The sequence below is a fragment of the Stegostoma tigrinum genome, chromosome 39 (genome assembly GCF_030684315.1).
Source record: "Stegostoma tigrinum isolate sSteTig4 chromosome 39, sSteTig4.hap1, whole genome shotgun sequence".
Taxonomy (NCBI): domain Eukaryota; kingdom Metazoa; phylum Chordata; class Chondrichthyes; order Orectolobiformes; family Stegostomatidae; genus Stegostoma; species Stegostoma tigrinum.
Genome location: NC_081392.1, coordinates 7478656 through 7506249, shown reverse-complemented (window position 1 = coordinate 7506249; position 27594 = coordinate 7478656). Strand labels below are relative to the sequence as shown.

General features: G+C 42.6%; 1 protein-coding gene across 3 annotated transcripts; it reads left to right on the top strand.

Moving 5' to 3' along the window:
- The first annotated feature begins 1959 nt into the window (after positions 1 to 1959).
- ech1 (enoyl CoA hydratase 1, peroxisomal) lies at positions 1960 to 27338 on the top strand. Of its 3 annotated transcripts, none has more exons than XM_048522523.2 (10): positions 1960 to 2082; positions 6445 to 6610; positions 9159 to 9247; positions 12045 to 12169; positions 13131 to 13179; positions 16753 to 16817; positions 18923 to 18993; positions 21787 to 21858; positions 25945 to 26095; positions 26905 to 27338. In XM_048522523.2, exons 1-10 carry the CDS (start codon positions 2046 to 2048, stop codon positions 27007 to 27009), a joined length of 930 nt encoding a protein of 309 aa, XP_048378480.1. In that variant the 5' UTR covers positions 1960 to 2045; the 3' UTR covers positions 27010 to 27338. The 3 variants fall into 3 exon arrangements, with proteins under 3 accessions (XP_048378480.1, XP_048378479.1, XP_059496889.1); XM_048522522.2 differs by having other exon boundaries at positions 1971 to 2086; XM_059640906.1 differs by lacking the exon at positions 1960 to 2082 and adding an exon at positions 2113 to 2940.
- The last annotated feature ends 256 nt before the right edge of the window (positions 27339 to 27594 follow it).

Sequence of the window (27594 nt, the reverse complement as noted above, 5' to 3'; positions counted from 1 at the left end):
CTAGGGCTAGAAGTTTATTCAGTTTAAGACACTTGCAGTGCAGTTATTTACCTGTTTCTCTGGCACTTTTAGGTCATTGAATCTTTTACTTAATTGTTCTACTTGTTAAACATTTTGGGCTTTTTCAGTCTTGCATTTCTTTCACACACTACTTTTGCATTGCTTTGACACATAAATACAATCTTGGCTGATCTTCCAACTCCATACCTTGTTTCTGCTTTTTCTTTCCCCCGTGCCATTGATTCCCTTTAGCTCTGCGAACTGTATCTGCCTCCTTAAACACTCAGTATTTTGGCCTCCGCTGCTTTCTGTGCACAAACAGTGGCATAACTTTTCTCATTGTACTTTTTTACTTTTAAGATTTTGTAGCTAGCTGTCTTCCTGACACTTCAGCCTTTGAATTTTAATAAAAAATTTTCCTCACTTTGATTTTACTTCCATTCAATGTTGCATTATTCTTTTATTTTGATACCATTTTTCATTTTCAAGTCTCCTCACTTAATCAGGGCAGTGAAAAATACATACTCCCATTGAGTAACTATTTCTTCCTTAACTCTGTCTCCAATTGAATGGAGTGGCTATGGGTCCCAGTTATACCTGCCTCTCTCGTAGGGTATGTAGAACATGTGTACTCGGCATATTTTCTCAACTCTTCATTAGTATGGCAATAACTGCATTATTGCTGCTTCCTGAGTTTGTCCCGAATTGGTAAAATAAATGTTAGTTTTCAGTATCCATATTTAACTTCATTTAGTCCATCCTTGCCCCTTCCTTGACTACTGTTTGCATTTCTGGGGATATGCTGTGCCCTTAAATCCATTACAAACCTACTAACTCCCACAGTCAGCTTGACTGTGTCAAGTCACTCTCCTCGACTCATTTGCATCTGTCTGAGGTCCAAGGCTGGGCTTGTAAGCACTGCTGCCTCACAGTACCAGAAGTTCACTTCCACTGTTGGGCAACTGTATGCAGTTTACACACCATCCCTGTTTCTTAGTGGGTTTCCTCTCATGGTGCAAAGATGTGAAGGTTAGATGGGTTTTTCATGTTAATTTTTCTGCACACTGCAGACATTGCTGGCTAGGTGGATTAGCTATGCGAAATGCAGGGTTACACAGCGATGGTAGGGGTAGCGTCTACGTGGACTTGGTGGGCTGAATGGCCTATGTCCACGTTGTAGGGATTTTTCTCTTCCCCGCCATCACTTCTAACACTTCCTCATCTCCATTCTCTCCCTTCTGACCCTACACTGCCTCTTGCAATTGCGTCTTCCCATCTCATTGTTCAAGGCCCAAACACCTTCCAGCTGAATCAGTGCTTTAAATTTCAATCTAGTCTACTGTTGCCTATTTACATGTGGTCTCTTTTACATTGGCGCAACCAAATGCAGGCTTGGTGACTGTTTAGCAGTGCACCTTATCTAAGAATGATCCTGCCCTTCCAATTGCTCGCCCTTTTCAACACCATCTTGCTGTCATTGCTGCAGTATGTTCCAATGAAGCTCATAACTAAATGGAGGAACAGAATCTCATTTCTACTTCCAAGCTTTCAATCAATTTTGATGATCACTTTTTAACCCCTTCCCCCCAACCCTAAGTTGTAATTATCCATTTTCTGTCAATATTACCATCCTCAGGCTCGAGGATACACGTTACCTCTATTCTTCTCTACCTCGTTTCTATTGGACATGTTGTGTGGTTTTATGGTGCAGCGACTATGCTGGGCTGTCGGTGGCGCTATATGCTGTACTACAACAGCGACTATGCCATGCTGTGGGTGGTGCTGTAGCCTGTACCGCAGTGACTCTGCCGGGCCGTGGGCGGCGCTGTACCCAGTACCGCAGTGACTGCCGGGCCGTGGGTGGCGCTGTACCGCAGTGACTCTGCCGGGCCGTGGGTGGCGCTGTACCGCAGTGACTGCCGGGCCGTGGGTGGCGCTGTACCGCAGTGACTGCCGGGCCGTGGGTGGCGCTGTACCGCAGTGACTCTGCCGGGCCGTGGGCGGCGCTGTATGTCACGGTCGCAGATTGCTGTTGCGGGGGGCTGATGGCTGGCCTGCTGTTTGCGGGATTGCGGAGCGGTTGTGAGTGAGTCCGGGGCTTTTGTGGCCGGAGGGCGGTATCTGGGGGACACGTCTGGTTCGTGTGCGGTTAAGCCGCCGGTTCAGCGCCTCCCAGGGTGAAGCGGACTTTAGTTTTGCGGAGGCGCCAGGAAGCCTTCGGAACCAAATAAAGTCCGTGCGAGTGGGGCACTATCCCTGGTTTGGGGGTTCAATCGGGCGGAAGGAGGCCATTCGGCCCACCGAGTCTGTACCGACCCTCCAAAGAGCTGACCACCCAGGCATGTGCAAACTGCCCGCTGTCGCCCGAGGCCGGAGTCGAACCTGGGCACTCCATACCGTGAGACAGTTAACTACTGTACAGTGCGGGGCAGATAAAAACATTGGGGTTTTTGTTAATGATCTGGGATTTTTAAAGAAAAGGAGAGTACACTGTGGGAGGGTGTGAGAGGAAGTTTACTGCTGCCTGGAAGAGCCTGGCAGTTGGCTAAGGCTGAAAGTCTTGACCTGCAACTTTCCTAGTAACAAGAGAATCTCAATCTCCCTCAGCATTCATGGCCTGGACAATAATTAGCAGAACCCACCATCCACAAGGCATAAGTCGAGTCAAATTCCATGAGTAATGGAATACCCCACACTTGCCTAGATGGCTGCAGCTTCAACAACACTCAAGGAGCTCGACACCGTCCAGGACAGAGCCTGGCACCACGTTCCAAATCCCTCCAGTACTGACACTTAGTAGCAGCAGCGTGCATTTCTTCCGGAATACGCTGCAGCAACTCTCCCAGACTGCAATGACTGCACCTTCCAAACCTACATCCTTTACCACCTGGAAGTGTCACCTGTAAGACTTGGAAATGTGTTGCTGTTCCTTCAGCATCAGTGAGTCAAAATTCTAGAAGTTGCTTCGATCAGTGTCCCTACGCCACACATAGACTACAGTGATTCAAGAAGGTGTGATGATGCTGTGGCTTTAAGATGTTATTTTGTCCTGGTTTCTTTTAAGAGAGAGATTGAATGAGAGGCTCTGAAGTGGTTAGTGAAGGCTGCTTGAGTAAACAACTTGGGAGACCTTGGATTTTGTTTTAAAAAACAGCTTGAATGTATGCAAGATAATAAAATGTGAGGCTGGATGAACACAACAGGCCCAGCAGCATCTCAGGAGCATAAAAGCTGACGTTTCGGGCCTAGACCCTTCATCAGCTCTCTGATGAAGGGTTTAGGCCCGAAACGTCAGCTTTTATGCTCCTGAGATGCTGCTGGGCCTGCTGTGTTCATCCAGCCTCACGTTTTATTATCATGGATTCTCCAGAATCTGCAGTTCCCATTATCATTGAACGTATGCAGCCAGCTCTCTCAGATCAGGATTTCTGGGTTTTGGTTTCTCAATAGCATCAGAAACTGTTGGGGTCTCAATTGAGTTGGAAGCTTCAGTAAATGTCTCCTGGCTGCTTTGAATTTTCTCTTGATGTTTCTTTCCTCCTGGATTGTGAGAATATATTTCTGAATTTCCCCTTTCACCAATGGTTGTGTTTGTGGGGTGTTACATATCGGAACAGTGAGTTAATAATAGTTACGCATCTGTTATTTGGTTAAGTCATCCAATAGAGCTACGTTATTATAAGTTCTTCATTTTGTTTGTATTTTAACTATAGGCTTTAAATAAATTTTTTTTTGCTTAATGTCAAATATTTATAGTCAGCACAGATTTGTGAAGGGAAGGTCGTGCCTCACAAACCTTATTGAGTTCTTTGAGAAGGTGACCAAACAGGTAGATGAGAGTAAACCGGTTGATGTGGTGTATATGGATTTCAGGAAGGCTGTCGATAAGGTTCCCCACAATAGGCTATTGTACAAAATGCGGAGGAATGGAATTGTGGGAGATATAGCAGTTTGGATGGGAAATTGGCTTGCTGAAAGAAGACAGAGGGTGGTAGTTGATGGGAAATGTTCATCCTGGAGACCAGTTACTAGTGGTGTACTGCAAGGGTCGGTGTTGGGTCCACTGCTGTTTGTCATTTTTATAAATGACCTGGATGAGAAGGATGGGTTAGTAAATTTGCAGATGACACTAAGGTAGGTGGAGTTGTGGACAGTGACGAAGGATGCTGTAGGTTGCAGAGAGACATAGATAAGCTGCAGAGCTGGGCTGAGAGGTGGCAAATGGAGTTTAATGCAGACAAGTGTGAGGTGATGCACTTTGGTAGGTGTAACCGGAAGGCAAAGTACTGGGCTAATGGTAAGATTCTTAGTAGTGTAGGTGAGCAGAGAGATCTCGGTGTCCATGTACACAGATCCTTGAAAGTTGCCACCCAGGTTGACAGGGCTGTTAAGAAGGCATACAGTGTTTTAGCTTTTATTAATAGAGGGATCGAGTTCCGGAACCAAGAGGTTATGGTGAAGCTGTACAAAACTCTGGTGCGGCCGCACTTGGAGTATTGTGTACAGTTCTGGTCACCACATTATAAGAAGGATGTGGAAGCTTTGGAAAGGGTGCAGAGGAGATTTACTAGGATGTTGCCTGGTATGGAGGGAAGGTCTTATGAGGAAAGGCTGAGGGACTTGAGGCTGTTTTCATTAGAGAGAAGAAGGTTGAGAGGTGACTTAATTGAAACATATAAAATAATCAGAGGGTTAGATAGGATGGATAGGGTGGTGACAGCGAGCATGAGGGGGCGTAGCTTTAAATTGAGGGGTGAAAGATATAGGACAAATGTCAGATGTAGTTTCTTTTCTCAGAGAGTAGTAAGGGAATGGAAGGCTTTGCCTGCAACAGTAGTAGATTCGCCAACTTTAGGTACATTTAAGTTGTCATTGGACAAGCATATGGACGTACATGGAATAGTGTAGGTTAGATGGGCTTGAGATCGGTATGACAGGTCGGCACAACATCGAGGGCCAAAGGGCCTGTACTGTGCTGTAATGTTCTATGTTCTATATTTGACCAGTCCCATTACAACGGAACATAGCCCTTCATGTTTGCCTTTAAAATAAGAAAAAGTTAGGGTCTACCTTCTTAAAATAATTTGAGGGGTTTGGTCTTATCCATAATACGGCTTGCCTTCTTCAGGGCATTTAGGGATGGACAATAAATTTTGGCCCAATCAGCGATGCCGGAAATAAATGCACTAAAAACCAGCTAGTTTTCTGCTGATATCACACAGTCGTAATTGGAATTGGGGTTGATGTGGTTGGATTTCCTCTCATGAGTTTCTTCCTTCGCCACTGCATCTTTGCACCAGAGTGGAATTTGGGGTTGCAATGAAACTATGAAACCTGTTGTGATCGGATCTCCACTTCACAATATTGTTAAAAAGGATTTTCAGTTTGTGGCGCCTCCCATAACAATTAAACGTCTCAAAGAACTGAAGGGGCCCCTTCAAATGTGTACGCTCTGACAGTGCGGCAATCCCATAGTACTGTACTGGAATGCCTGCTTTGAATTCTCTCAAGCCTTGGTGAGAATTTAAATTTGATGACTTGTAACCCAGACAAATGATTTCCTCTTCCTCGTTCCATTCTCCTTTCCCTATCCATGAGAGTTTGCTCCTCATTTGAAATATTGCAACACTCCAATTGGAACAGCACTGTCCAAGTGACACAGAGTCCGTGGACTGTGAATGATGTAACCCTGGACAACAATCGATTAAATAAAGAGAGTTATCAGGGGGAACTGTACCTAAGTGATGTAGGAAAGAGCAGAGAGATTCTCTAATGTAATCCCACTGTTCCCATATCATCAATTTAAACCCGAACAACATCCAGAATGTGAAGGAAAATTTTGATTCCACAGATTTGCAAGTTAGCATTGATTGAGGACGGTGAACTTCAGTAGTGAATTGTCACAGTTGTTCAATGATTCTGGAGTGAGAAATCCTTCACTCCATCTTGCTGTACCTATTTGCTATATCCCCATGGTGTTCGGGTTCTATTCTACCCCTACAATTTGTCTCAGAGCTCACTCTTTCTCTGTCTTAGGATATCTTGTTTACCTCCGGACCTCTTTTTTTTCTACACCACGATCCTGCCTGAGCAGTCCCAAGGCATCCCATCTGTTGCAAGACCCGTCCCAATCTGCTCCAAGACAACTCCTTGTTTGTTCCAAAACACCCCTGTCTGCTCCTTGACCTTTCCTTGTCTGCTTTGATGCATTCCTATCTGCTCAAGACTCCTCTCTGTCTACCTGAGATACCGTAGCATGTTCCAGGGTTTTCTGCCATGTGACCTGTTCTCTGGCTTCGAGCTTCCCTAAGCCCTCTCTGTGGATTGACGCTATTCCACAATTCAAGTTGTGCAGAAATGAATGTGGGGGAAAGACTTTGCATTTTAGGGACCAAGTGCACGAGTTTCTGTTCAGTCTTAGTCCACTTCTGATCACCCTTGCAGGTCGAGGCCTGTTCCAAACGTTGCAGCTCAGAATACGGGCAATGTCTACTGCTATGCCCTCGTACAATTTTGAGACTTTGCATGTCTCGCAAGCAAGAGACAGTGTGCTGCATGTGGAATTGAACAGACCCGAGAAGAGGAACGCAATGAACAACGTGCTTTGGAGGTGACAGCAAATTTTGTTGAATAATGTTTAACACTGAGTAACACTGATTTATTCTTGGTCAAAGGGATTGCCTGATTTAACATTGAGTACTCATTGATTAAAGGGATCCTTCATTTACCTTTGATTAACTGCTGATTAAAGGGACTTCTTGATGTAAGAAGCATAAGAGACCAAAAGACCATGGGCTTGGTCCTTAGCCTATGTTGCTTGAGAAGTGGTACCAATGATACAAGCATCGTAGCGCCCCACCTAAAAGTGGGAGCTCTAGAAATAATGGATGCGTTGGTTGTAATTTTCCAAAAATCCTTGGATTCTGGAGAAGTAACCAGAGGATTGGAAAACTGACAATATGACACCTATATTCAAAAAGGGAAGGAGACGAAAAGCAGTAATTGTACATAGTTATAGTTTATAGGGTAAATGCTGATTTATTTTAACATCCACTGTTGGAAAAGTATTGGAATTGATTATTAAGGAAATAATAGCAGACATTTGAAAAATCATAATGTAATCCAGGAGTGACCTGAAAGAGTTATTACAGTTTTTCAAAGAAGTCTCAACCAAAGTGGATAAAGGGAAACCAGTGGATGTGTTATATTTGGACATTTGACCAGAAGACATTTGACAAGGTCCCTTACGAAAGGTCAAGTCATAAGATAAGAGCCTACCGAGTTGGAGTTAGTATATTAGTGTGGATAGAGAATTGGCAGGAAGCAGCAGGTTGGGGATCTGGGATTCTTTTTCAGGTTGGTAACCTGTGACCATTGGGGTTGTACAAGGATCAGAGCTGAGTCTACAACTGTTTGCAATAAATATTAATGACTTGAAAGAAAGTGAATGTACCATTAGCCACATTCACAGATGATATTAAAATATGTGGAAAGACAGGTTCTGAGAGGGATACAGACAGTTCACAGAGACATATTGATAGGTTAAGTAAGTGGGCAAAAATTTGGCAGAAGGAGTATAGTTTGGAAAAAAATGAAGTTGATCATTTTGAAGGGAGAACAAAGAAACAGTTACGTAAGTGGAGAAAAACTGCAGAAAGCTGCAATGCAAGGCAATTTTGGGGGGCATTTGTGTATGAAATGCAGAAAGCTAACACAGGTACAGCAGGTAGTCAGGAAGATTGATGGAATGTTGATCCTTCCTAAGGGGGTTGGAAGATTACAATAGGGAAGTCTTACTGCAACTGTTCAAGGTGCTAGTGAGACCACATCTGGAGTACTGAGAGCCGTTTTGGCCACCTTAATAAAGGAAGGATATCATTTCGTTGGAGGCAGTTCAGCAAAGGTTCCCCAGGATGATCCCTGGTATGAAAGAATTGTCTCATGAGCAAAGACTAATCAGGTTGGGACTGATTGAAGGTTAGAAGAATGAGAGGTGATCGCATTGAAACGTATGGGATTTTTACAGCCTTGTTGAGGTAAGTTTTACAGGTGAATGCTTAGCAGATGTTCCCCTTCATGGGAGAGTCAAGGACCAGAGGTAGTAGTCTCAAATAAAGGGGTGCCATTTTAAAGTTTAAAAAGAAGAGGACTTTCTTCTCTGAAGGTTGTGAGTCTTTGTAACTCTTTGCTGAAGAGATCAGTGGGACAATAGTCCTTCTGTATATTTAAAGCAGAGATAAATTCTTGATCAGTGGATTACAGGCAAAGGGCAGGAAAGTGGACATGAGGAATGTCAGATCAGGCATGGTCCTGTTGAAGATGGAGCAGGTTTGAGGGGCTGAATGGCCTACTCGTGTTCCTATTTCTTGGATCTTATTGTTAGGGGTTCCATTGTAGGAAGGGTATATCTGACAGTTTCCTGCCCAGGCTCCTTTCTGGAGAGAATAACCACAGCATGTGAATTGCTTATTAGAATCATTAAACTGGTAAAATGTTCATATGCTGCTAAAGGGCTATCAAACTAAATTTGACACGAGTCACAAAAGGAGATTTTAGGATAGGTGAGGAAAAAGTTGTTAGAAGTAAGTGTTAAGAAGCATCTCAAAAGAGGAAGGAGAGGAGGTCAGGCAGAGAATTTAAGGGGGGAATTCCACAAGTTAGGGCCCTGGCAGCCGACAGCTAACGATAGAGTGATTGAAATCAGGATGGGTAGAGAGCCAGAATTGGAGCACAGCGATCTTACGAGTTTTGAATGTGGAGGAAATTCAGAGATAGGGAGAAGTCAGGGCTGGAGGACATTACAGAGATTGGGAGGGGCCTGAGGGCCGGAGGAGGTTACAGAGATAGAAGCTTATTGGGGCTAATGAAAGAACCAGATATTAAATTAGTTGATGGAATTCAAACATCAGTTGTCCATATGTTTTATCATGGTTATAATATCCAGGTGGATTTATTATCTTGCTGTAACTGTCAGTAGTGATGCTGACCTGCCTTGTTATTTCCAGCCATTCACCCTGACTTCACACCCCTTTGCTTTCTCCAGCATAGTGAGTTGTTTGCCGTCTAGTAACTGCTGCTTAAATAACTTGAACGCTTAGCCATTGGAGGCTTTAAACCTTATGTGCTACAACAGTGCTGACACTGTCTTGTTCCAACAGAGAGATGGTGGATTGCTTTAAAAGAATTGCCCATGACACGGACCTTAGAGTAGTTGTTGTATCAGGAGCTGGAAAAATGTTTACTGCAGGTAAGTGTGACCTTAAGCTTGAAAAGAATCAGCTATGGCATATATGACACATAAAAATCCATACTTTCAAATCCTCTGATGCTGCTGGCTGCTGTGTTCATCCTGCTCTACACCTTGTTATCTCAGATTCAGGCCCCCCAATAGCAGCAGGGAGATTGAAGAAAGCATAGGTCGACAGATTTTGGAAAAGTGTGGACGCAGTAGGGTTGTTGTAATGGGTGACTTTAACTTTCCCAATATTGATTGGAACCTCCTTCGAGCAGAAGATTTGAATGGAGCTGTTTTTGTAAGGTGTGTTCAGGAGGGTTTCCTAACTCAGTACGTTGACAGGCCGACGAGGGGAGAGGCCATTCTAGACTTGGTGCTCGGAAACGAGCCGGGGCAGGTATCAGATCTTGTGGTTGGAGAGCATTTTGGTGATAGTGACCATAACTGCCTCACGTTCTACATAGCTATGGAGAAGGAGAGGATTAGGCAAAATGGGAGGATATTTAATTGGGGAAGAGGAAACTATGACGCGATTAGACATGAGTTAGGAAGCATGGACTGGGAACAATTGTTCCATGGTAAAGGCACTATAGACATGTGGAGACTGTTTAAGGAACAGTTGTTGTGAGTGATGAGTAAATATGTCCCTCTGAGACAGGCAAGAAGGGGTAAGATAAAGGAACCTTGGATGACGAGAGCGGTGGAGCTTCTTGTTAAAAGGAAGAAGGTAGCTTACGTAAGGTGGAGGAAGCTAGGGTCAAGCTCAGCTAGAGAGGATTACACGCAGGCAAGGAAGGAGCTCAAAAATGGTCTGAGGAGAGCCAGGAGGGGGCACGAGAAAGGCTTGGCAGAACGGATTAGGGAGAACACAAAGGCATTTTACACTAATGTGAGGAATAAGAGAATGGTCAAAGAAAGAGTAGGGCCGATCAGGGATAGCATAGGGAACTTCTGTGTGGAGCCTGAGGAGGTAGGGGAAGCCCTAAATGAGTTTTTTGCTTCTGTCTTTACGAAAGAAACAAACTTTGTAGTGAATGAAACCTTTGAAGAGCAGGTGTGCCTACTGGAATGGATAGAGATAGAGGAAGCTGATGTGCTGAAAATTTTGTCAAACATTAAGATTGACAAGTTGCCAGGCCCAGACCAGATTTGTCCTCGGCTGCTTTGGGAAGCGAGAAATGCAATTGCTTCGCCACTTGCGAGGATCTTTACATCCTTGCTCTCCACTGGAGTCGTACCTGAGGACTGGAGAGAGGCAAATGTAATTCCTCTCTTCAAGAAAGGAAATAGGGAAATCCCTGGCAATTACAGACCAGTAAGTCTCACGTCTGTCGTCTGCAAGGTGTTAGAAAGGATTCTGAGGGATAGGATTTATGACCATCTGGAAGAGCATGGCTTGATCAAATGCAGTCAACACGGCTTTGTGAGGGGCAGGTCATGCCTCACAAACCTTATCGAGTTCTTTGAGAATGTGACTAGAAAAGTTGATGAGGGTCGAGCTGTGGATGTGGTGTATATGGACGTCAGTAAGGCATTTGGTAAGGTTCCCCATGGTAGGCTCATTCAGAATGTCAGGAGGAATGGGATACAGGGGAACTTAGCTGTCTGGATTCAGAATTGGCTGGCCAACAGAAGGCAGCGAGTGGTAGTAGAAGGAAAATATTGAAGGATGGGTCAGCAAGTTTGCAGACGACACAAAGGTTGGAGGTGTTGTTGACAGTATAGAGGGCTGTTGTAGGCTGCAGCGGGACATTGACAGGATGCAGAGATGGGCTGAGAGGTGGCAGATGGAGTTCAACCTGGATAAATGCGAGGTGGTGCAACTTGGAAGGCCGAATTTGAAAGCTGAGTACAGGATTAATGATAGGATTCTTGGCAGTGTGGAGGAACAGAGGGATCTTGGTGTGCAGATACATAGATCCCTTAAAATGGCCACCCAAGTGGACAGGGTTGTTAAGAAAGCATATGGTGTTTTGGCTTTCATTAACAGGGGGATTGAGTTTAAGAGTCGTGAGATCTTGTTGCAGTTCTATAAAACTTTGGTTAGACTGCACTTGGAATACTGCGTCCAGTTCTGGTCGCCCTATTATAGGAAAGATGTGGATGTTTTGGAGAGGGTTCAGAGGAGGTTTACCAGGATGCTGCCTGGACTGGAGGGCTTATCTTATGAAGAGAGGTTGACTGAGCTTGGACTTTTTTCATTGGAGAAAAGGAGGAGGAGAGGGGTCCTAATTGAGATATACAAGATAATGAGAGGCATAGACAGAGTTGATAGCCAGAGACTATTTCCCAGGGCAGAAATGGCTAACACGAGGGGTCATAGTTTTAAGCTGGTTGGAGGAAAGTATAGAGGGGATGTCAGAGGCGGGTTCTTTACACGGAGAGTTGTGAGATCATGGAATGCGTTGCCAGCAGCAGTTGTGGAAGCAAGGTCATTGGGGTCATTTAAGAGACTGCTGGACATGCATATGGTCACAGAAATTTGAGGGTGCATACATGAGGATCAATGGTCGGCACAACATCGTGGGCTGAAGGGCCTGTTCTGTGCTGTACTGTTCTATGTTCTATGTTCTATTCTCCAGCATTTGCAGTTCTTACTATCTCTGAAACTATTGGTTTGATAGGGGAGAGTGTTTGAGGATGAACAGTAACACAAGTTGGATGGTTTAAATGCCCTACTTCTGGACTGTATTTTCTTAAATCCTGTTTTAACTTCAGCAGCCTTCCTAATCAGTGAATGTAACAAGGAGATGGCTAATTATTTTATGTTGATGACTGATTTGAATCAGCAATGTGCTGATGTTTGCAGGAATCGATCTGATGGACATGGCTGGAGACGTATTGCAGCCTCCAGGAGATGATACAGCAAGGAAGGCCTGGCACATGAGGAACAAGATCCTTCAATATCAGGAGAGCTTTAATGTTATAGAAAAGGTATGATCCATGACTGTCGTTTTACCAGGATCCTTCCTGGTTCAGCCTCAGAATCAAGTTGCACTTTGCACCTGGATGCCAAATTGCAGTTCCCATGTGGATTCCAAGCCACAGTTCACAATCACAGTCATGAAATCCTACCTTATTTTTGCACGATCAGTGCAATACAGCTCAGATTAACAGTAACCATGTTAACAAGCTGAAATCTGTTTCCACCCCAAACTCTGTCATACAGACACCCATCCACAGCTGCATGCACCTGTACGTGCTCACAGATAACACACGTGCATGTTTGTATACATACATGCATACACCCCTGTGGAGAGACACACCCACAGATCCCACGTGTGGAGTATGCACACGTGGCCGCAGTACCGCTCCCATCAACCCACTGCCTGCCCAGTGGGAGAGCATAAAATGAAATCCTTTGTTGTAATCTCTACATAGCCCCATGGTCTTCTGGGTCAGTGGTGACTTTACCTTACATACTACACCTAAAAAATTCTCTGGTGATTTAATTAGTGTTTAATAATTGCTGCAGTGTGTGAGCGAAATTTCACAGCTGCATGTTGTGAAATTGAATGAAATATTTGTCTGATTCTCCAGTGCCCTTCAGGAAAAGGTACTCTGCTCAACTACTCAGTTTGGGCAACAGATTATTTTAGCCCCAAGTCACATTGTTGTCTCCTAAAGCCCAGCAAGCACCCATATGAGTGGACCATGATGTTGCATTGGTTGAATAAAGTACTTTTCATCCTCTCTGATTATTAGGTTACTTTGTTTTCCATTTTTACCTCTCCAACTTATGCATCTTTGTTAGTCTGATCACAAAATCCAACCTGTTCTCCGAGACAGAGGAGAACTTTGGCTTGTACTCCAGATAGCGACCCTTTACAAAGGTGTTCAAATGTGCATAAATCCACTGTTTGCTGAGTGTAGTTTTAATTTGTCTCCATTTCAGTGTCCTAAGCCAGTCATTGCAGCAGTCCATAATGCGTGCATTGGAGGAGGTAAGTGCTTGAGTTATTTTAATAATCTAGAAGGTTCATTTTGTGAGGGATAGAATCCTCCACATGAGCTACTGACTAACTCTTGCGTGTCTCCATACTGTTGTGAAAGTATATAATTTTGTAATTCATGTGGTCAGAGAGGTAGTTTAGTTTTAGGGACTCAGTCGTCAATGTAGATAAATGGAAAATCTGACTAAGGAACTGGTAAACAATCCCAAAATAAGTGCAATTCAACAGACCTGGATAATTACAGTTCAAAAGGCAAGTTTCATTGTGTTCGTGAGAGATTAGTAAAGGTAATTCACACCCAAGATTATAATGGCTACATTGGATCTATCTGGAGAAGTCAATTTGCCTCAGCAGGTATTTTGAATTTATTCATGTACATTTCCAGATCAAAAGAATTAAAATGACTTGTAAAGGGGTTTCTTGATAAAGCCAGTATGTCTAGAAAAATTATTGTAGTCACCATTAGAAATATAAATTATACATATGGGTCCCAAATCAAAGGATTGTTTTGAAGGTGAAAGATAATTAGCTGAGATCTCTGGAACATCGATGTATGGCTGTATGGTACGGAGTCAGGGAGTAAGCTTCTGTGTTTTGGGTTCACAAGCAGAGAGAAACGGAGAGGGAATGTCAATAGGGCTTAGCATGTAAGGCTGTGAAAAAGCAGCGGTATATCTACCAATAGCCAGAAGAAGGAGTAGAGAAGCCATTAGGAACCGAAGGTGTTTTTTAGTTTGAAGTCACTAAGTGGGAATTGTGAGTGGCGCCTATGCTTAGGACAACAACTCCAGGTTCATCAGTCCTTAAAAATTGCCAGATACGTTTAGTAAAGCTAGTGGAAGTAATCAGCAGTGCAATCCTTGCAGAAAGAGGCCTAAACATCAGTCTGAGGAGAATCAGAGTGAGTTCCTGAAAGCTGTGTGTCACACTTTGGTCTCAGAAGAAGAAAAAGATTCTATAAAATATATGGAAAGTCTTGTGTTGAATTGAAGACAGAATGGGTCATTACAATTATCAGCTTTGATAAATACAGGTTTGCAAAGTATAATGTGAAATTGGTAGGGCTTTGTCTAAATCTTGTATAGTAGAAATTTTTATTTAAAATGTGAAACTTTGTGATGTCATTCTTTCAGGAAATAGCTGGGAGTTTGATTTTTTTTAAAATAAGTAATTTGTAGTGTCCTGTGTGCTCATCATTACAATGATTTGTACAATAAAGGGATTTTTTCAAAGGAGAGGTAGTGGACATCTTAAATGCATGGAAACTCCTCACCAGTAGTCCGAGGGTATTATTGCAGACTATCTGTGGCTCAAGCATTTGATTACCAAGATCACTGCTGTACCTGCTTTGAGGTGGCTGTAAATTAACAACCTAGTGAACTAATTTGAAAATAACCAAGGGAGTTCTCCTGTGATGTTTTGGTTAAGTTTATCTTTCAATCAAAATTATGAAGATAGATTGTCTTGTTATTGTGGTTTTGCTGTTGGTAGGAGCGTACTGTGTACAAATTGTCTGCCCTTTTTAGATGTTTTTAATTAACCTGTTTAGACTTGTTATGATGCACCTCCCTAAAGGACATTGTGGGTCTAGCTACAGCACTTGGACTGCAGTAGTTCAAGGAGGCAGCTCACTATCACCTTCTTAAGGGGCAATTAGGAATGGGTAATAAATACTAGCCAGTCAGTGATACCACATCCCATGACAGTTCAGACTCTGAGTCCAGGTTAATTATTGACTTGTGTATGTCCCTGGTCAGAGTCTTGTTTGCTGTAACGTGGCTAAGTGTTACAAAGGACAAGTGTAGGACAATTCATAGGGTCAATCCGTGTTCACTCATCCACTTAGAATGCATTTTGCTGTGAGATAATGGATCGACAGTGATCATTTGGGATGGTAATATTCTTTTGAAATTATAAATGGAACATCAAGCTGACAGATTATCATTTATCTAAGACAACACAGTATGGAGCCAGAGGAACACAGCAGGCCAGGCAGCATCAGAGCAGCAGGAAAATTGACATTTCAGGTCGGGACCCTTTTTCAGCATTACTGAGGAAGGGTCCTGACCCAAAATGTCAACTTTCCTACTGCTCTGATGCTGCCTGACCTGCTGAGTTCCTCCAGCTCCACACTGTGTTTCCTCTAACTTCGGCATGTGCGGTTCTTGCTATCCCTATCATTTGCATATCCCTATCTCAACCTTGGGATGTTCCAAACCTCTTTGCAGACAATCAATACTTTTTTGAAGCCTAGTTCCTGTTGCAAAATAGAAAGTGTTACACAAAGCAAGGTCCCACAGGAAGCGATGAGATAAATAGCCATTTTATCTATTTTTAGTTATGTGGGTTGAGAGATTAATATTGGCTGGTAGACTTTCCACTGTTCCTTGAAGTACGATTGTGTGATCTTTTACCTAACCCCAAGAGGACAGATATGGTTCAGTTTAAAGTTTCTTCCAAAGGACAGTGTCTTCAACAGAATAGCACTTCCTCAGAGCTGCACTAGCAGTATCCGCCTAGATTTGGTGTCCAAGTCTGTGAAGATGGAGGAGGAAATGAGTATCACAAACATGCAGGTAATGGATTAGCAAGAATTGTAATGGATTAAGAATCAAGCAATTGCAAATCACAGGTTATGGAATTGAATTTATTGCAGCTATGTTGCAGATTGATAAATGAAGCTGCAGATATGTTGCAGCATTTTAGTAATAATTGTCGGAGGGGGCGACTTGCTATCCCAGCTCAATATGTCCCACCTTTGTGACAACCTATACTGAACATTGTCGATGTGTTTTAAACTGGTCAATTGCCATTGGTTTCCCAGAGCAACAGAGGGTAGGCAAGATCCAGTGGTTCAAACATCTCTGCAGGCTTTTTGGTTTTGGACATGTGCCGACATGGAGGAAGGAGGAAGTTGCTCATTGCCATCAGTAAATAGGTTTATATAGAGGCTAATGAGATTGTTTCCCTGCTGTCTTGCTGTGTCTATTTGGGGAGCTGAGACTGGAATGTTGCTGGTTTGTGAAAGGCCACATCATCTCAATATAATAAAGCATGATCTGGGTTGGAACAGCCTAATGGTTGTTCACAGTCTCTGCTGTTTGCAATAGAACCTGGATGTGAATTGAAGGATATAATCTTAAAGGAGCTTATCGGCCAGTTATCACACTGTCTCAAACGTAATTAATTTATGTACAGCTGATAGTCAATGGTGTGAATTGTTTCCCCTCTAACTCACTCACTTTGTATCACCTAGGAATTCGTAATGGATTTGTGCTTCCTAATCTGTGGATTATGAAGTGGGGAAGTGAGAGTGTGATAAAACTAACTCATCAGAAAGTGGCAGGGACGTGGGTGGGAGGGAAGAACAATTCATGGCCAATGTTCCCTGTCTGAGAGATAAGATCAAAAGAAATGACTGGCAGCACAGACACTGTCTTGGAGTAACGGCTCCAATCCAAATGTTAACCACATTCTGCCAAATCAGCAATGTTTAAATACCTACTTGAACCACTTGCACACTATTTTCCACAAAGTAAACTGAAAGGGTTCTTTCCTTTACAGGTGTAGATTTGATTACTGCCTGTGACATTCGGTTATGCTCTCAGGATGCCTGGTTCCAGGTGAAGGTGAGAGCTTCCATTTAATAAGTTCCTTTTTCAACTATCTTATATTAAAGGCAGTTAGCAAAACATAACAAAACAATGTTTCAACTTATTTCCTGATGTTATCCTTTCCAGAGACTCAAGTCCAGGCAAATTACTCTTGTATCAAATCTAACTGACTCCCAACAGTTTCCTTGCCACGTAGAGGCAATTTGATGAGCCCTTTCCAAATCTGCCAGTATGAATTTTTCACAAATCTGAGAACTTAAACTCTGTCAGCTCTAATAATTTGCCGATTTCTAACCAAGCCTTCCAGGTTTGGAAGTTTTACAGACTAAAACTCTCTGCTGAGATAAATGTCTCCTGAATTGCCCTGAATTTTTTTTTCTTTATTCATTCACGGAATGTGACGTCTCTGTCCAGGTCAGCATTTATTGTCCATCCCTAAGTGCCCAGAGGGCAGTGAAGAGTCAACCACATTGCTGTGGGTCTGGAGTCACATGTAGACCAGACCAGGTAAGGATGGCAGTTTCCTTCCCTAAAGGACATTAGTGAACCAGATGAGTTTTTCCAACAATCGACGATGGATTCACAGTCATCATTAGACTCTTAATTCCTGATATTTATTGAATTCAAATTCCACCATCTACCGTGGTGGGATTCAAACCTGGGTCCTCAGGACATTATCTGGGCCTCTGGATTAACAGTCCAGCGATGATACCACTAAGCCATCACCTCCCCTGTGAGGAGAATACTTTGAGGGGAAAAGCTAAACTTGCTTCTCAACTCATCACTGTTTTCTGAACTGAATGATATACAAATTTGCTCAAGACTAGATTCCTCTGAACTGAAAACAAAGATACCAGCCTTTCAAGTTTACTCTAATTGTGATAAGCACAATGATATAAACAGCTTTCTGTTAACATCACAGGTGTCTTCAGTCATCTGCATTCTGACAAAGTGTCGAATTTAATCACTGTTTCAGAAGGACACTCTGACCTTTCTAATTGGTTTTTAAAAGAAAACCCTTCATAGAAGTGACAAACAAGTTATCTTGATTTTCAAAACCAATTTCCAAAAATTATGTTAAGGTGTAGAGTTGTACACTTTTCATGTGGTGCCTCAGCAACATATTCCAGTACCTATTAACCTCAGAATTTTCTCAATGTCTGTATTGTGTACATGGACTATTACAATGGGAATAAGCTTGAGAAACTTAGTACCTGTGTGAAAGTATCACCTGGTGCGTTAAGTCCTTCTTTTTGATTTTTTGCGTTTTGATTCTTTTGAGTTGCAGTCCCCAACCTGGTGGAGACAGAATCCACAATCAATGCCTGTGATCAGTTTCAGAACAAACTGGCAAAATTATTCCCCAAGTGTGTCATATATTGAATAAATTAAAGACGGCATCTCCAGCTTCACATCCCATTCCTGAAAATTCCTTCCTTCCATTGGAAATTGCCATATTTATTCAGAAGGTACTGTCTTAAACTAACTTCCACCATCAGTAGTCTATTCTAGGGGTAGCTAATTGTTTAGGTTGTTCTCCAGTCATTTTCCACTTCAGCTATTTCTAAAAGTCTGCAGTGTCTGCTGTGGCTCGTTCTGTAGCACTCGCACTTAGAGTCAGAATGTTGCTTCAACCCCCAGTCCAGAACTTGATAGTGTAACCATAGTTGACACTTCAGTATGGGGGATTGAGGGAGTGCTACTCTGTAGGAGGTGCTATCTTTCGAGTGAGTTGTTAAATTGAAGCATCTTCTCCCCCTCGGCTAGTTATAAAATATCCGAGGTCACTGTTATGAGGCTGCATGCCCTGGCCCTTATTTATTCCTGAGCTGCAGCTTATGATTGGGTCATTTACTTCATCGCTATTTGTGTGGTCCTACTCTGCACATTATCTGTCATATTTTCTACGTCTCAATGCTGTTTATATTTCAAAAGTACTTCTGAACAGTCTGGAACATCCCGAGGTGGTAAAAAGCAAAATAGTGAAAGCTTTTAGTGTTGATGAATATCTATGACTAAGCACTGCTCTACGTTTGCTGAGAGTTGTTTAATATTGCATCTGGTGGCAGTCTGCTGAATAAAATTGCATAAATTGAAGCCTATCCTTTCTACCTGTTTAGGAAGTAGATATTGGAATGGCAGCTGATGTAGGCACTTTGCAGCGACTGCCCAAAGTTATAGGAAATGCCAGGTAATCTTTTTTTAAAGATGTTCTTTGAAAGGGTGTGGGCATTGTTTGAAAGGCCAGAGTTTGTTGCCCGTCACAAATTGCCCTTGAGAAGTTTGTGGAGAACCGCTGCTTTGAACTGACACAATTCATTTGGTGCAGGTTCGTCCACAGTGCTGTTAAGAAGGAAATTCCAGGATTTTGTCCCAGTTACAAGTTTATTAAACAGCAAGACCAGTAACACAAGCAGACTCTTGAGAGGTCCAGACTCTGCCTCTGTTACTATACAATTGCATTCTTGCCTATTTCTTTGTCATCATCTTTCCAAATATTCTTCATCTTCCTTTATTTTCTCCTGTTCTCCTATTCATTCTCGGCTTCCTTGCTCTGTCTGACTTAGACTTTGGTACTGCCCTTCTGTATGCTGATTACCAACTCTGCTATGTATAATAATAACAAAATAATAAATAATAAAAATGTTTTCTTTCAAAGAAAACAGACCTAGGTGAGAATGACACAGGAGTCACAGAACAGACATAGGCCCAACAGGTCTGTGCCACTAAGCCTGCTCCCACCACTTTATATCTAACTCTGTCCACAAAATGCTTTATGCCTTTATTCCTCGAGTCTGTATTTATCTTCTATTTACATAACTTTGTAGTATTCACCTCAACCTCAGTGGGACAATGTCAACTATTACTTTCCGAAATTTCCCCTGAATTTCCTATTAGTTTGATAATGACAAACTTACACTAATGACATTGTGTTAGCTGTTACTGAGTTGGCGGCACAGGCTAGGTGTTTCAGTTCCTACTCTAAAATTCTAGGTCGAGAACTAAGAGAATGCTGCACTGTTGGAGGTGCTGTCTCTCAGATGAAACATGAAATTGAGACACCATCTGCCCTCTTGAGTGGATATACAATATCAGTTTTGAAGAAGAGAAAGGGCTCTGACCAGTGACCCAGCTAATATTTAGCCCTCAGTCAATACCAGTGAGAAAACAAATAATCTTACTTTGTGCAAGTTGGATACTTTGGCTCTTACAACAGTGATTGTAGTAATATCTTTGCAGGATAGATGAAAATTAGTTTACTTTGGTAGATATATACAAATGGCCACAAAAGGGTTCTGCTATACTCCTCTCTCCTTAACAAATATGTTGCACAACATTCAGAATTCTGTATAACTTACATGTATCTCTTGTTTTTCATTTATTTACAAATCTAATTTAACCACTGGTTTCCCTTTCCTAAGATGATCGTGACACAAACTTTCAGGGAAAGGAATTTGACCTGTCTTGGCCTGTGACTTGTCTTTTCTCCGGGTTAGCGGAGTCTAAAACTAGAGGGGCATAGATCTAAAGTGAGAGGGGAAGGATTTAATAGGGACCTGAGAGAGAACTATTTCGCACAGAGGGTGGTGCATATATGGAATGAGCTGCCAGAGAAAGTGGTGGAGGCTGGTACAATTATAACAGTCAGAAACGTCTGAATGGGTATACGGATAGGAAAGGTTTAGAAGGATATGGCCAAATGCTGGCAAATTGGACTAGATTAATTTAGCATACCTGGTTGGCATTGGGCTGAAGGGTCAGTTTCCATGCTATACAGCTCTATGACTGTGTGGCTGAAGGGAAGTTTTCTCTGAAAGAACTTATTTTGCCTTTGATCTGCAGTTGAATTTTTCCCTTCATCAGATGTGTCAGACTGACTCTTACTTGGATCTGAGCTGATTTCAGGAATAATTGTGAAACCATGACCATACAATTATCTATGAAATAAAAACAAAGTGCTGGAGGAACTCACCAGGCACAGAAAATAAGTCATAACATTAACACTATTTCTATCTCCACAGATGCTGCCAGACTTCTGAAGTGCTTTCTGTTTTTGTTTGATTTCCAGTGTAAGCAATAATTTCCCAGCAAAAAAAAAATAATCCTCACAATTCCTCTACTGGCTTGTTTGAGGCTTACCCAACCCCAATGTTTTCAGCTAGTGTTGCCCACAATCCCTACCTTGTCACCAAATGCAATATATTTGCAGGACAGCCAGAAACAATGTGCAAATACACGGAGAGCGCGCATCAAACTGGAAATGATTAATTCTGGTATACATACATACATGCAAGGGCCAAAAGAGGATGCTTTTAGTAATATTGGCTGTAGAGTACTTTGGGATGGCCTGAGATTGGGAAAGATACCTATAAGTACAAGCGTTTCTTTAGGATTCCTAGTTTTAAAGCATCTCCCACTGCCACCACCTCATTCCCAAAAGGATTAAGCATTGTCCAAGTTTCTTCTCTCAAATCAATATGCTACTACACAGAAGTAGGATCCAACTGATTGGTCAATGTCAGAGGCACAAATGATCCTGTAGAATGGCAGCTTGTTTCAGTCCGAGGCAGATTCTCTTTCCCATCAGAGTCAAACCAAGTAGCTACCCGGAGGCAGGAAAAGACTGACTCCATCCTTTCTGTCTCTGTTGGGAAAGCGTTATGGTCCAAATCTGGCTGTAAATCAGGAACAAAAACAAAGACAAAGTTGCTGTAAAAGCTCAGTAGGTGTGGCAGCATCTGTGAAGCGAAAAGCAGAGTTAACGTTTCAGGTTGTGGGGGGCCTTCCTTAGAACTATACTGAGGAAGGGTCACCGGACCTAAAACGTTAACTCCATCCATTGGTTTAGGGAACGTTGGAATTTTCAGTCCAGGACGTATTTGCTTGTAATTAGCAGATGTATTGGGGTTGAGTGGGGTGTGAAATGAAAGTTGAGTTAACTATGAATGGATTTATGATCTATCTTTCTAATTGTCTTTTCCAGTCTGGTGAGCGAACTGGTCTATACAGCGAGGCAGTTGATGGCGGATGAAGCACTGAGCTGTGGTCTGGTGAGGTAATCTACCTGGTTCCATATTACATTCAGCCTTATGTCAAACTGTTTGCTGTGTTTATGACCTGTAGGTGCAAAGTTGCAGGCTTCATTGCACAATGACCTTGTACAGTCCGCTCCTTTTTGCTACTCACATTCGTACCTCTGACATATCCAGGAGCATCTTCATCAGGCACCAGAGCTCTATTAACTACTCCTCATAGAAGTGAAGCTAAACTAGGTCACCCAGAGCCTTAGCAGGTTAATACACCTCATGCTAGCCCTGGTTCACTGATGGCTCTCAGACGGCAGTAGATTGTAGGTTTGTTGCCTGTTCTAAAAACTTGAGCAGAGTTTCCAGACTACCACTTTGTGTCATGATGAGGGAGCCTTGCACGGTCATCTTTCAGATCAGATTTTAAATCACAGATTTGTATACCCTCTCCAGTGGAAGCAAAAGATCCCAGGTGAGATAATCCAGTGTTTATCCCTCAAAGAACATCAACAAAACAGATCAGCTGGTAATCACATTTGAGGATCCTGCCTTGTGCAAATTGCCATAGTTCCTACTTTATAATATTGGCTACACTTCCAAATACTTTTGGGGAATTGTAAGGTCTTGAAAGTCTATGTAAATGCAAGTTCTACCTATCCATTGGGTTCTAAAACACATTCTGGAACAAATGTGCATGAATAGTCTGGCTCACTAAGACTGAAGCCAAAATGACAAGGGTGATGTATGGGTGTAGTATAATAGCAGGTCATTATAAGGACTGTTAGCGAATAGGTTGGTGCAGTGAGTGCCATTGTTCACAGATTTTAAAAGTATATCCATCTGATTGATTTATTCTCATGTTGGGCTTGATGTTGAACATTATCTGAATGTTCTATGTTCCACAGTGCTCAGCAGAAGTATATTCCAGTGATAAGGAAGAATTGTAGGAAAAGAGAGAGCCAGCCATGGATGTCTAAGAAAATAAAGGAAAGTATCAGATTGAAAAAAAAAACGTACAAAAAAAAAGAGTAGTGGGAAAATAGTAGAATATCACAGCTCAGTACAGGCCCTTAGGCCCTCGATGTCGCGCCGACCTGGAAAATCTTTAAAGGCCAACAGAAAGCCACAAAAAAAGTTATAAAGAAATGTAAGATAGACTACGAGAGTAAACTAGCTCAGAATATAAAAACAGGCAGCAAAAATTTCTATAAATATGTAAATCACAGAAGAGTGGCAAATGTAAACATTGGTCCTTTCGTGGATGAGAAGGCCAATTTAATAACGGGGAATGAGGACATAGCAAGACGTTAAACAGTTATTTCATGTCGGTCTTCACAGTGGAAGACACATGCCGAAAACTAATGGCAAGAAGGTTGTAGCAGGCGAGGACCCAGAAGCTATCGTAATCACTAAGGAGGCAGTGCTGGGCAAGCTAATGGGGCTAAGATGAGATGAGATTCCCTACAGTGTGTAAACAGGCCATTTTGCCCAACAAGTCCACACTGCCCGTTGAAGCAAGCCACCCACACCCATCCCCCTATAACACACACATCCCTGAACACTACGGGCAATTTAGCATGGCCAGTCCACCTAGCCTGCACATCTTTGGACTGTGGGAGGAAACCGGAGCATCCAGAGGAAACCCACATAGACACAGGGATAATGTGCAGACTCTGCGCAGACAGTCGCCTGAGGCTGTAATCGAACCTGGGTTCCTGGCGCTGTGAGGCTGCAGAGCTAACCACTGAGCCACCGTGCTGCCCTAAAGGTAGGCAAGTCTCCTGGCCCTGATGAAATGCATCCCAGGGTACTGAAAGAGGTGATGGGGGAAACAGCAATTGCACTAGTAATTATTTAACAAAATTCACTGGATTCTGGGGTGGTTCCCGCAGATTGGAAAACAGCCAACGTGATGCAACTGTTTAAAAAAGGAAGTAGACTAAAAGCAGGTAACTATAGGCCAGTCAGCTTAACTTCAGTAGTGGGCAAAATGCTTGAATCTATTATTAAGGAAGAAATAGCAAGACATCTGGATATAAATTGTCCCATTGGGAACACCTAGCATGGGTTCATGAAGGGTAGGTCATGTTTAACTAATTTTGTGGAATTCTTTAAGGACATTACTTGCATGGTTGACAGTGGGGAACCTGTGGATGTGGTGTATCTGGATTTCCAAAAGGCATTTGACAAGGTGCCACACCAAAGGCTGCTACAGAAGATAAAGTTGCACGGTACTACAGATAATGTATTGGCATGGATAGAGGATTAGTTGATCAGTAGAAAGCAAAATGTAGGGGTAGATGAGTGTTCTTCTGGTTGGCGGTCAGTGTCTAGTGGTGTGCCTCAGGGATCAGTGTTGGGCCCGCAATTGTTACAATTTACCTAGATGATTTGGAGCTGGGGACTAAGTGTGTTATGTCAAAATTTGCAGATTATACTGAGGTGAATTGTAGAGCAAAGTGTGCAGAAGACACTGGAAGTCTGCAGAGGGATATAGATGGTCTAAGTGAGTGGGCAAAGGTCTGGCAGATGGAGTACAATATTGATAAGTGTGAGGTCATCCATTTTGGTAGGAATAACAGTAAAATGGACTGTGTTTTAAATGGTAAAAAATTGCAGCACGCTGCTGTGCAGAGGGACTTGGGTGTCCTTGTGCATGAATCGCTAAAAGTAGGATTGCAGGTCCAGCAGGTAATTGAAAAGGCAAATGGAATTTTTTTCTGCCATAGCTAGACGGATGGAGTTTAAAAACGGAGGCTATGCTGCGGTTGTGTTGGGTCCTGGTTAAGCCACACCAGGAGTACTGTGTGCAGTTTTGGTCTCCTTACTCGTGAAGAGATATGCTAGCACTGGAGGGGGTGCAGAGGAGATTCACTCGGTTGATTCCAGAGTTGGGAGGGTTGGATTATGAGGAGAGACTGAGTAGACTGGGATTATACTCATTTTAATTCAGAAGATTGAGGGTAGATCTTATAGAAACATATAAGATTATGAAGGGAATAGATAAGGTGGAGGCAGGGAGGTTGTTTCTGCTAGCAGTGAAACTAGGACTCAAGGGCATTGCCTCAAAATAAAGGGAAGCAGATGTAGGACTGAGGTCAGGACGAACTTCTTCATCCAAAGGGTTGTGAACCTGTGGAATTCCCTGCCCAGTGAAGCGGTTGAAGCTGCCTCGCTGAATGTTTTTAAGGCAAGGCTAGATATGTTTTTGAATAGTAAAGGAATTGAGGGTTACAGTGAGTGGTAAGTGGAGCCGAGTCTCAAAAAGATCAGCCATAATCTTATTAAATGGGGGGCAGGCTCTGAGGGCCAGATGGCCTACTCCTGCTCCTAGTTTTTATGTTCTTATGTTCCCCATTAGGTCAAAGAGCACTTACACTGGCTGTTGTGACACTGTGCTCCATGTACTAAGATCTTGGTCTTGACCTGAGTTATTGCATCTCAGCTGAGACTGCAGTTGTCCTTGGCATTGTGAGTGGATTTTAGTGGATCTGTGCTTTGCTGTCATGCCACATGTGTTGAGATAGAGCATCAGACCTCGTGTGAAGAATGGCAACTTGAATAGAGTACTAGAGGCCTGTCAGGCTTTTGATATAGTTCTCAGGGCTAAAGGGATCTAAAGGTACGGGGAGAAAACTGGGACATCGCACTGGGTTGATTGATTAGACACTTGAATATTGAATGGCAGAGGAGGCATGAAGGGTCAAATGGCCTACTCAAGTTCTTACTTTCTATGTTTCCCCTTTCACAACCTATCACACTAGGGATGGTGTTGACATTTGTCCACAGTGAGGTGTGAAATGAGATTTGCACTGTATTATCTCATTTCAGTTTGCTTGGCTGAGGACCATTGTGTTTGGATCTACTGAGGCCTGAAACCGAGAGATAATTACCACCATCTGTCAGCCTTCTTTTGGCAGGGTACCTGCATCAATCCCAGGTCTTGTTGATGTTAGATTTGGCTTTGCTTGCCCTCTCCCTGCCCCAAATAATTTGGTAATGTTCCAAAGCACACTGACCCCTGAAGAATGTACACTGAAGAAATGGCATGTTGAACTTTGCCAGCACGAAGAAGACTAATATCACAAGCTTTCTTTCTTTCACCTTGTATGAAGCCGAGTCTTTAAAGACAAAGAAGCCACGTTGGAAGGTGCCTTCGAGATGGCATCCGAGATAGCTAGCAAGAGCCCATTGGCAGTGCAAGGAACGAAGCTGAACCTGATTTACTCCAGAGACCACTCTGTTAAGGATGGTTTGGACTATATTGTGAGTATGAGACACACGATTGAGGTTGAAGTAAAGGGTCCTTGGGCAGCATTGCAACAGGAACAACTTGATCTCTCATCCCCTCGATTGGTGTGTGCATGTGAGACAATTAAAGATTGCAATGGAATTTCCACGTGAGAGGTTTTTTTGAATATACCATGAACACCTTGAATTAAACACAATTTTATTGGACTCAAGTAACTAATATTGCCGCTTGAAATCTCCACCCGGATATTCAAGGAAGAGCCTGTGCTCCACCATTTATTCTGTTTCTGTGGGGACACTTTGAGTCTCCCATGAGAATATTCCAGAATATTGGAAGTGCTTATGAAAACCCAAGGTCATGCATTTCATAATGAACATGAACTCACATAGCCAATGTTTTGAAAGCTGAAAGTGCATTTTACTTTAAGAGAGGCAACAGGACCTGGGTAGACCATTTCCGTCTATGTATTGTTTTCCCCGTGTCCATCCACATCTTTTAAAGTAAATGCCTGTTGGATGAACAGTACTATCCTCCTCATGGTGAATTTGGAGCCTGTGGCACTGTTTCAAAGTGAGCAAGGCATCATGTACTACTTTTGTATTTTTTTCTCATTACTTGTACATTCCCCTTGGCATTGCTCACCAGGATTGAGATACTGTGAACCATTTGATAAAGTATTTATGATGTTTGAGGTGACAGTACCTCAGCTAAATAAATTCCCACACATTTCGATGGCAATTATTCCTCCTTAGTACTCTCTCATGATTTCCTTTCATTAACAATGAACAGGATTCACTGAGGCTATCTCCTTGTTTCCCTCCAGGCCACATGGAACATGTCCATGCTACAAACAGATGACCTTATAAAGTCAGCCCAGGCTGCAATGGAGAAAAAATCCCCCAAAGACGTGCCTTACGCCAAATTGTGATGGAAAAGAGTTTCAACATACCTGTTCTCAACTTGCACAAATAATTCCTTTATTTATGATTTTCAAGACAAATAAACTTACAGAACATTGCCTACTAAAAGATTATTTACAATGCAGGTGCTATCGGATCATTCTTACATCCTGTGATTTTATTTGCCATTTGTTTTCAGCTTTTTGGTTGGTAAATCCTTCAGTAATCATGGTAACAGTTAAAGGGAGATGGAGCATAGTGGTAATGTCACTGACTAGAAATCCAAGGATGGAATCAAATCTTGCAACAGCAGCAGGAGTGAAATTTTAATTCAGTTAATAAAATTTGGAATTTAAAATGTCAGTCTCTGTAATAGTGATCATAAAATTGTAAATGATTATTGCAAAAACCCATCTCGTTTGTGATGTTTAGGGAAGAAATACGCTTTCTATCTGGTCTGGGTCTACATCCAACACTAGACTCTCAATGAATGCAGTTGATTGTTAACTCTCCTCTGAAATGGCCTAGCAAGTCATTCATGTGGGCAACAAATGTTAGCCTACTCAGCAACACCATCACCCAAGACATTTTTCCATCCCCACCCTTGTCTGCCT